Source organism: Charadrius vociferus, unplaced genomic scaffold (genome assembly GCF_000708025.1).
Source record: "Charadrius vociferus isolate BGI_N301 unplaced genomic scaffold, ASM70802v2 scaffold14, whole genome shotgun sequence".
In the NCBI taxonomy this organism is placed as follows: Eukaryota; Metazoa; Chordata; class Aves; order Charadriiformes; family Charadriidae; genus Charadrius; species Charadrius vociferus.
In genome coordinates, this window is record NW_009648876.1 from 5,331,035 (window position 1) to 5,341,026 (window position 9,992).

The following is a 9,992-nucleotide window of genomic DNA, read 5'->3' on the forward strand; positions in this document are numbered from 1 at the left end:
AAAGAGCTGGGAGAAGGGCCTCGAACAGGGGAAGGGGCAGTTGCGCGGCCGCCTCTGGCGCGGCCCCCGGCGGGGGCGGCCCCCGGGAAGGGCGCCTCAGCACCAGGGGCTCCGCCGCCTGTGCCCTCCGGTCTGTTTGCTGTGGTGCTGGAAGCGGCTGTAACATAAAACACCGCTGGGTCTAGCCTGTTTTCGTCGGTTTTTTTGTTGTTGTTTGTTTGTTTTTAAAGCTTCCAACTTTTTAAAGTTGTTTTTTGGTTTTTTTTAACCCAAGCCTTTTTTTTTTTTTTTTTTTTCTCCTTCTAAGTGTTAAGATCAATCGTATTTCACCGTGTGTCTAAACAGAATGCCCACTGGGGTTATATCTAAGCAGGCCCCGTTCCTGCCCACCGGCGGAGCGGGCTCCCTTTGGGAGAACCTGCCTGCAAAATGGTTTGGTTTTGGTTTTCTTTTTTTTTGGGGCCAATAGTGAAAATTTCTCAGTGTGCAGGTGGGTTCTTCCCTGTCAGCTTTCTCCGCAAACGCTGCGGGTTGGTGCATATGCATTTGCGTGCTCTCTGTTTTTGTTAGTCCTCAAGCTCCAGGGATGAGGCTCTACGGGACAAGCGCGCCAAGATGCTGGCACGTGGGCTGCCGAAACAGAGGCCCATAGAAGGAGTTAAGCAGGTGGTGGTCTTGGCTTCTGGAAAGGGGGGAGTTGGAAAATCAACAACAGCAGGTAAGATTTTTTTTTTCTGTTAGTCTTTACTTCGCGCATTTTGTAATACTTTGTAAGGAATATTTAGGCACTTGTGTTGAGTCCCGCTAGTGCAGCCCTTCACCTCTGTCAAGTCCCATTGCAGCCATTGAAAATCTACGTTGGGTAGAGAGGTCTTGGCTTTAAATGAGGTGCAAATCGAGCAGACAGCTTTGAAATAATATCTTCATAATCATGCAATACTGTCATGGGACAATCTGCTTTCTTAAGAGGTGAAGGGAGTGATAGGCCAGTGCAGCGATACTGTTCTTCCTTCCCTAAGCAGTGTAGGTGTGCCTGTACAGTGTTCCTCTGTGCTGTGTCGCTGTAGTCTTGTGCTCTGTAGAGTATGCTGATATTTAGAAGGTTTCAAAATCAGGTCTCTGTCCAATTTTCTCAACTACTTGTGTACTCATTTCATAAACAAAAGGTGAAACGGTATTTGTAAACCACTCAAATTGATCAGAGCCTTGTGAAGCACCTTGGACTCATCTTTCAGCCCCACCATTAGGTTTTGAATTAATTTATCTCTAACTGTGCAGTTCCTAGGTGGTAGAACAAGATAGTACATAGGTTACCAGTACTGCAGAAATTTTCTTGAACTTAAACAAAGATGACACTGAAGGTAAACCTCTTTGAAGAGATCTCTGTAAAGCGTTAGAAAATTGTTTTTAAAGATATCTTCCTTAGCACCTGGATTGGAAGAGAGTCATACTTGAGTTCAATGTTGTCTACTGTTCATCTCCATTTGCTGTGAATAACTGATGTAGATCTTAATTTCTCATTTTGTGGTTTGTATCTCAGCTGTGCTTGAAAAGGACTGACTATCTAATAAATACTAGAACAGACAAACACGATATCTGTAGTAAGAGTAAGTGTACTAAAAAGAAAAAAAAGGAAAGTATTTTCTATAGGATATGCTATCATATACATAGGATACACATCCCTGTACAAAGACATGCAAAAAAATCAACACTTGCGTTTCTTAATGATGTACCTTTTAGTTGATGGTTATAATTCATAGGCTGGTTGTTTCAGGTTATGGAAAATACTAAATATCTGTTTGTAAATCAACAATTTACAAAATGAACATAATTTGAGCAGTAAATTCAGATTATCCTCCTCATGTTTGCAAACAGATGTGCTAATTTAAGTTCCACTAATTGGTGTCCGTATGTAATTTGTACATATCTGTATGCAATTTGTACATAAAGTACAACACGTAAAAATAATACTTGGAGCTGGGAGTTCACACCCATGCATTTAAAAATAAAGAATCAGGGTGCAACAAGCACTAAATAATCGAGCTGAAATGTAAATGAACCGTTCAAATGTTGCTGTATTGGACAGCCTTTTGTTAATGAATGTATTCATTTATAAAATGGAGAAGAAAAGGGAATCTAGATTCTTGTTTATTAAAGTGAGAATGAATTTAATGGTTCAGATGAACAATTGAAGATGAGATAGCTTGTATGAACAAAAATACTGCATAGCATCATTGCTGAATTATGAACTTAAAATGATGTTCTTTGTAACGGAGGTTTGTGGGGACATGTTTGGTGAAAACTCTGCTGACTCATTTTAGGAGTAGGACTTGAAAAAGAAGGTGGATAGTATGCACCTCTAATTCCTAAAGCACCACACAAAATATCATCAGTCTTATTGTCTACATCTCTCTGAAGGGCTGTCAAGGCTCTTCATATTCTTTCCTCCAGTGTATTTATGTTTCAAGTGCTCTGGATCTCCATTTCCAGAGAAGTGGATATGCATTCTGGTCAAGTTTGTCAGGGCCATTCCTTAGCCTGTTGAATAACTCTTTTTTTTTTTTTTTTTTTTTTTCCTTGTTGCATATAGCTTTCATATTGTATTCTCTGTTGCTTCTAGCACCTTTTGGTCTTCTGAAATTGATGTAATCAATTATTAAAAGAAGAAATTGTGTTATAAGAAAACTTTTTTTCAATGTATGTTTAACTACTTTGTTTCTTTGTTGTTGTTTTTGTTTGCCTAGTGTGTGTTGGTTTGTTTGTTTGTTTCCTATCTCTTTCCTGTCAAGTTTCTGTCTTTTACCAGCATTCTGCTGTATTTACTCCATCTGGCTAAAATTTTTATTTTTTTTAATCTTGTTTTAGTGTCTTCTGCCCCTCTTTTGCATTACCCTGAAGGTGAGAGTATTGTAGAAAACTGATCCTGGCTTGAGAAGAGTTCAAAGTATGGTCTTGAAAGAAGAGAAATTTCTAATTTATTGAAACTCTTATTGTTTCAGCTGTGGAAGTGGAATAAAATTAATGGCTGGTGTTCTTGCTGCCATTTTGTTAATGCTGCAGTTTAAAGAAAATAAAACTACTGATACTACCAACTACCTTGGCCTTCAGACATTTTAAGCAAAAAGTAACGGGCTGAGATTTTTCATTATTCTTCAGGAGAGCAGATACATTTGACCATATGTTGACATTATCGTAGTCATATTAACCGTGGTTTAATTTTTTTTCTCTTGCATGCTTTTATTCTGCAGGTAGGATGTACTATTATTGAAACTTACCCTTTCAAGGTAGAGGCCAAAATCCATCTATTTCCCTGACCAACTTGGACACAGGTTAGGGCTTTGGCAAAACCGACAATAGTGTTTGTTTGTGGTTCTTTTCCAGGATCCATGTCATATTTCTTGATTCTGGGCCTTTTCTTCATGTTAAAATATTCTTTAATAGTCATAAATAGGTTATTCTATTTCTAAATGGCACTTGCATTGACATGTAAGTATTGAAAGTTATCTTTCAGAGAGAGTTCATCTTAGTTATCTGTAGGTATTTTATTGGTGATGTAGATTAACCATGTCACAGATGTAGATACACTCAGCTGACTCAGTACATACCTGAATTTGGGCCAAGAAGTTTTATTTGTATTGTTAGCTCAGTGTTCTGAGAATTCAATGGTGCTATTCCTAGGGCCAGTTCAGATTTGGAAGTTACAAAATCCCAACTAATAAACCTTCCCAGACTTGTACTGATTTCAGGAAGACTAACTTGGATCTCCCTGTGCATCATTCTTGATGCCAGTTGGCTGGTTTAGCATGGTCAGAGATACTGCGGTGACTCTTGGAGCCTGCTGTGAAGTTAAAATATAATTTAAAAAAAAAAAAAAAGTTGTACTGAACATCAGGAATGTGTCTCCCCTGCACTTCTAGTTATGGGAACTTACTAGTTAGGGCCAACATGAATGTTTAGGGTCAGGTTAGGTCCTGTGCTGCATCTCTACGCCCTCTTGGAACTGACGGTAGTACAAACACAATGGAGTGCAAGATTGGGATTCAACAGAGAACATGAGGTGCCCAGCTAGATATCCAGCTAAAAACCTTAGGTTTTCCCACTATATTATTCTCACTGTCTCCCTTTTTTCCCTTCAATAGTAAAATATCCTTTATTGAAGAAGCATCGTGAATCATATTTTAATTTTCACACATAATAATTGTATAGGAAGAGGGCAGATGTATAAAGTGGTTTTAAGATAGTGTGTGGAGTAACTTGCTGCTTGCTTTGTGCCTCTTCAAACATGAGCTGCAGTTGATTTTATATTTTTCTTTTTTATTTATCATTGGTTTGCTTGTTTTTTCTCCTTGTCTGTGATTTGGAGATTGTTCTCCAAGTTTCAGAGGATGAATTTTCCTCAGATTGATTCAGGCAAAGGTTAATCAAGCATCTGTTTAAATAGCAAACTGAAGAATAAAATATGCTTTATCATCTTAGGAGTAAACAGAGACTGTGTGCTTCTTAGGGACAGCTGCACAATTTTCTTTAACCTCCTCACCATTTTGTTTAAAGGAATTTATCTTTCTCAATACTAGATTATTTAAGTTGTGAATCTGGCTCCCGAGCTTGTTCTCAGTACCTTCATATTCTTCCAGTAGAACAGGCTTGACTGCAGCTTATCTTTCTTAAAAGGCTCTGTGGACTGAGATACAGCAATGTGTAAAGAAACCAAAAGATGTTACCCAAGAAAGAGTTGTACGTGTGTGTTTGTTTTTGTTTTATTTTTTTTTTTAACATGTTACTGCTTGGATTATAACAATGCCTATTTGGTTATAGTGAAGCTTCTAGGAGGTCTTCCAGCATAATTGAAGCTGGTGAGCCATTAATAGATACCATTTCTTGCGTGTGCTTTTTAGTTATGGAACTTAGTGTTGATGGAAATGTAAAATTTGTAAACAAACTTACAGTCTTTTTAATGTCTTCATCATGTTTTTCTGTTTCTTTAGTTGTTTTGGGTAGATGAGACTTTGTTTTCTGACATAAAAATCAAGCAAAAAGCATGCGTTGCACCTTCTTTCAGAAAATATCCATGTTTAATGTATCACAAGAAATAAAAAAAAAAAAAGGGGTATTAGCAATTTTCTGGTCACTGTACTTTAAAAGCTTAGGTCAACACTTACCTAATCTCTAGTTTTAATAAAGTCCACTAGAGACTGTGATGAAGGTTACCTATGGTAGGGTTATTTTAGTTTTGTAGTGCAGTGTCCAGTTTTCAAAAGTCAAGTGGGTACCTCAAAATTTTCTTCTTAATGTTATCCTTTGGCAAAATACCTAGATTGTATTTTTGTTTTGTAGTGTCTTCTAGAAACCTAGAGTTTGCAAATTTTTGCAGACTAGATTGAGTTTGGTAGCCTGTTAGCAAACATGGACTAAAACGTGGGTGCTGCTGCAACTTAAACTAATACTACTCTAGAGGTGCAAGAAGCTAAGAACCAAGATGATGAATGCAATTATTAAGTAAGTGTGATGTATTTATATTATGTTTTCTCTTGTTAGAAATGATAACATTCTCCAATTTAGGAATTAAATTTTCTTGCACTTAATCTTTTTTTTTTTCTTCCTCTTTCTTGCAGTAAATATAGCCCTTGCCCTAGCAGCAAATGATTCGGTAGGTGAACATCTAATTATCAGCCCTAATGTGAAATAAGTGTGTGAGTCATAAATGAAATGGTTACTGCTGGGGGCAGTCACATAGATTAAATCTAAGTATTTACTCTGACAGTTAATTTCTTTATTTGTTTTTCATGGACTTTTGAGTTTATATTAATTTGTTTATATTTTGTCAATACCCTGAGTGACTTAGTAGTTTTCATCCGTCATCTGGGTTTGGCTGCGTCCTTTCCCTTGTGTGTCTCTGAGTTCACCCGCAATTCTGTAAGGATGTGTAGACATAGTAGAGGATGTTTGCGTAGGTTGTAGACATGTAATAAATAATTAAATTCTATCACTTCGGAGCTGGAGCACTGATTTGGAAAAAATATGAGTAAGTGCTTGATGATGTCCAAAACATTTTTTTATAGCTCTGAAGATTTACTTTTTCTGGAGAAATTCATGTCCAAAAATACTTTATATATAAACAGCTGAGGAAAGAAAGGAGCTACGTATCTTCCCTAAAGCCTGGAAATAAGTTTTTTGAGTGACAAGATATCATTACCCAGTTTGGTAGTGCTCAAACTGTTACTTGGACTATAAATAGACTGTGGGAACCATTCAAGTGTAAAAACCCCAGGTCTTCATGTCCACCTGCTGCTATAAACTGGGAATAGTTCCATTGTGCATGTTTATTGCCACAGAGGTAAACTCAGAAGCAAGCTTCACTTCCTATGTAAGGGTGTATAGTGCAGGTTTTGTACTCATAAAGCATTAATTAAATACAAAGTACTCTCAAGTACTTTAATCTGGTAAATGTAACATCTTGTTGTAAAAGATGAGTAAAAGAGAACAGGTAGAAGGAGTGAGATTTACACGCAGTCTGCACACTTCCTGTAGGAATTTTCTAAAAGATTGAAAAAATTACCATAAACTCAGTCATACTTGATAAGAAGAGAGTGTTTAAAGCTGTTTTATTGAAAATGTACTGTTTGTAATGGCATCTGATCTTGATATTTCACAGTTTTTAATTCTGTATTTTAAATAGGCTGCTGGAGTAATTTGATTTCAGAGAAAAATCTGTCATCTTGAAAAGCAAAACTGCTTGAATGGTTCCTTCTAATTAACTTCTAAAATGTGGCATTTGCTGTAATACTTTTACAAAATGAATGTGATCCTGCAACGCGATCTGTGTTGTGGCATGGTCATTGAGTAGCTCCATGGAAACCATGTCAACTAATTGCATATAACTTTCTGTATCAGTGTGTTTTTAGGATTGTGCGTTATACGTTGCAAACATGCAGTCTTGCGTATTGTTTAAATTTATATTTCGATAAAGCATCTTTTAGTAATTCTGACATACACAAATGTTGGGATTACGCCCTTTGTTAGGAGTTAAACATCTGGCTTTAAACTTGATAATGTGATACACCACTTCAGTAGCCCATTAAAACACTTGCAAAGCACACAAATAAGAGAGACTGTAGTCTAGAATGATTGAAGAGACTGTTGCCGGGGTTATTTGGAAAATAGAGGATGTGAGAAATAATTTTAAATGAAAATGAGCCAAGAAAGTTACGTAAACACAGAATGCGCTAGTCATTTCTGATGTTATGATTATGTGGCGGTATAAAATTGGAGGCCAGGCTCTAGTGGATGTTAATCAATGAAGAGCAGCTGAAATTGATGAAATAGCTGTGACTTACATGAACTGATGGTCACAGTTCAACAAGCTGCTGCCATGGTGAAATTGTGCATTGATGTAGTTACAGGTTAGAAAATACGAAATGAAGGTGGATTGAATAAACTCTATCTTGTTTGTTCATGCATTAATGTAATATTTTCTTTTTTAAGATAATGGTGGCATACATCATGTTTACGTCTAGCTTTTGGGCTTGAATTTGCTGGTGTATTCATTTGTATGCTCCCACTGTTTTCAGTTCACTAGTTTTGTGAGTCAAGGTTATGAAATTAATATCTCTGGGACCTTGATCCAGGCTGGGATTGTCTGGTGTTCTGATGTAGGGATTGATGCAATGTTCAGTTTTGTTACAGTGAAATAAATACGGAGGTAGTTTCCCAGAGTCTGCCTGGTGCCTCCTGCTGCAGTTCATTGTGAATTTCTTTGCCCTTGGATATGCAGCAATGGACCTCTTCATTTTACTTTTAATAACTACCGAATGTGCATCACCTTCCCGTGGTTTCCCTTCCCTTCATTGCTGTTGTAAGCTCATTGCTTTCTGAGGAAGCAGTAATGATTCTGTTAGTAGATCATAGCTTCAACAGCCTCCTGCAACTTCATTACAGTCCTTATGTCTCTTATAAGCCAAATACATATTTATAGAAATTGATGCTTGGACTTGATGTACTCTTTAAAGGAGGAAAGAAAGGACTCGTGAAGAAAGATAGGTCACCAGGACAATAAAGGTCTGTGCTTCCTTCATTGGATACAGTCTGTTTCTGTTACGAGTTCAATGTTTGTAACTAGATTTTTCAAAGCAAATAGTATACTGGAGCTAAATTACTTCAAAAATAATGTTGTCTTCTGATCTTTGAAGTGTTCTTTCTCTAAGATTGTACAGGTCACAGACTATTGAGAACAACTGTTTTCTGGTGAGAGCGAGCTGTGGAAGATGCTTTCAGAGGAGATTGGATTAGAGTAGATTCTTGCTGCTTTCAGTAACAGCTGTGACATCTTACTGTTGTTTGATAGTGAAGATTAACAGTCAAGGCATAAAGGAATTCATTGTCCTCTTCATAAAAGAAAGCTTCCTTCTATCTTCTCTTAGAAATCTACTTTCTATAGTTAAAAACCAAACCCACTGTTTCTATAGATAGATTTGATTTTTTTTTTTTGTAATATGGAAGCTTTTTTGGTTATTATAGTAATGGTTTGAAGCATTCAGGCATCAGGAGAGCCTTGGACGTTGTCATTGGCGCACAGTGCTGTTGGCAGAGTTGGGATTAGAATTCAGGAGTTCAAGTCGTGCGTGCTGGTGCTCAGTCTGTTTGGCATATTTTTACCTCATGGTTACAGAGTAAATAATTGAAGAAGGGATTTCATTTAGATGCCTAGATACCACGTCCAAGACAAAGTAGGGGGTTTTTTTAAGTTTTGTTTTGGTGGGTTTGTTTTTTTTGGTTTTTTTTTTTTTTTTTTTTGGATGCAAAGCCAGGGAAACAAGCAGGGCAGCCTCTTAGCCCTCTCTAGAATATTAGGCTCTTGGTACCCTGGGTTACCTGTTACAGATGGATTAGTTAGAGAATTATATAAGCTCTTGTGCCTGTACCAAGACCTATAAATCTATACAGTGTTCTTTTTGTGTTAAGATATAAAGTTTTACCCTTGTGTGCTATTTTTAATTGCTTGCTTAGTTTGACAGCTGATTCTTTTCATTCTTTTGATGTACCAGCAGTCAGTTGTGCTCCCCTAGGAGCACTTGGGAAGAATTTTTGGGTTTTGTGCCAGGACGATCCATATTCAGACTAGAATGACTATTTATGAAAGCTGCCTGGCCAGAGACGATTTATTATAGTAGAAACAAGTTGAATTAATAGATGGCAGCAATAATAGGATAGAGATTGCTTGTTTATGAACAGAGTATTTTAGTGAGCAAACACCAGCTGTGCATGACTAAGGATGGCACAAATCCAGTTGGGAGTCTGTGTGCTTGCGCTGTCACCCTGAGGCAAGCTCCCCGGTCAGATTTCCTTTCACTCCTCTTTTCGTTCCGCGAAGATTTACATTTTTCACTGCAGGATGAAATAGGTTTCGCGTTGCGATGGACCAGAGGAGCGAGAGGTAAAGCCATATGGAACAAATTAGCATGTAGGCATAAGCAAGTGGCTTCTGCCTGCAGTAGTGGGTGCACGTGTTGAAGGCATCAATTTTGACTATTATCATAACTCTGTGAGGGGCCTACAGGAGGGATGGGGGGACTCTTTATTGGGGAGTGCAGCGGTAGGATGAGGGGTAACGGTTTTAAACTGGAAGAGAGTAGAATTTAGGTTAGATATCAGGAAGGAATTCTTTACCATGAGGGTGGTGAGGCACTGGAACAGTTTGCCCAGGGGAATTGTTGAGGCCCCATCCCTGGAGGTGTTCAAGGCCAGGCTGGATGGGGCTTGGGGCAACCTGGTCTGGTGGGAGGTGTGCCTGCCCGTGGCAGGGGGGTGGAACTAGATGATCTTCGAGGTCCGTTCCAACCTCAACCGTGCTACCATCGGGTCAGGCAGACCAGGACCACAATTAGAAGGACATGGAGGGTGATTTTGGCCTCAGGGAGCGGCCTGTGTCGCTCCCCGGCAAACCCGCGCGTTGCTGCGCGACGCCGTCCGAGGCGGCTCCGCCCCTCGGCCGTTGC

The 9,992-nt window shown here is 38.5% G+C and overlaps 1 protein-coding gene across 1 annotated transcript in view; it reads left to right on the forward strand.

Moving 5' to 3' along the window:
* NUBPL (nucleotide binding protein-like) overlaps positions 1-9,992 on the forward strand; it is a 90,830-nt gene that overhangs the window by 1,102 nt on the left and 79,736 nt on the right. Inside the window, exons 3-5 of the mRNA XM_009887005.1 lie at positions 5-159; positions 571-718; positions 5,613-5,647. Coding sequence (XP_009885307.1) covers positions 5-159; positions 571-718; positions 5,613-5,647 — 338 coding nt within the window. The remainder of the gene's footprint in view (positions 1-4; positions 160-570; positions 719-5,612; positions 5,648-9,992) is intronic.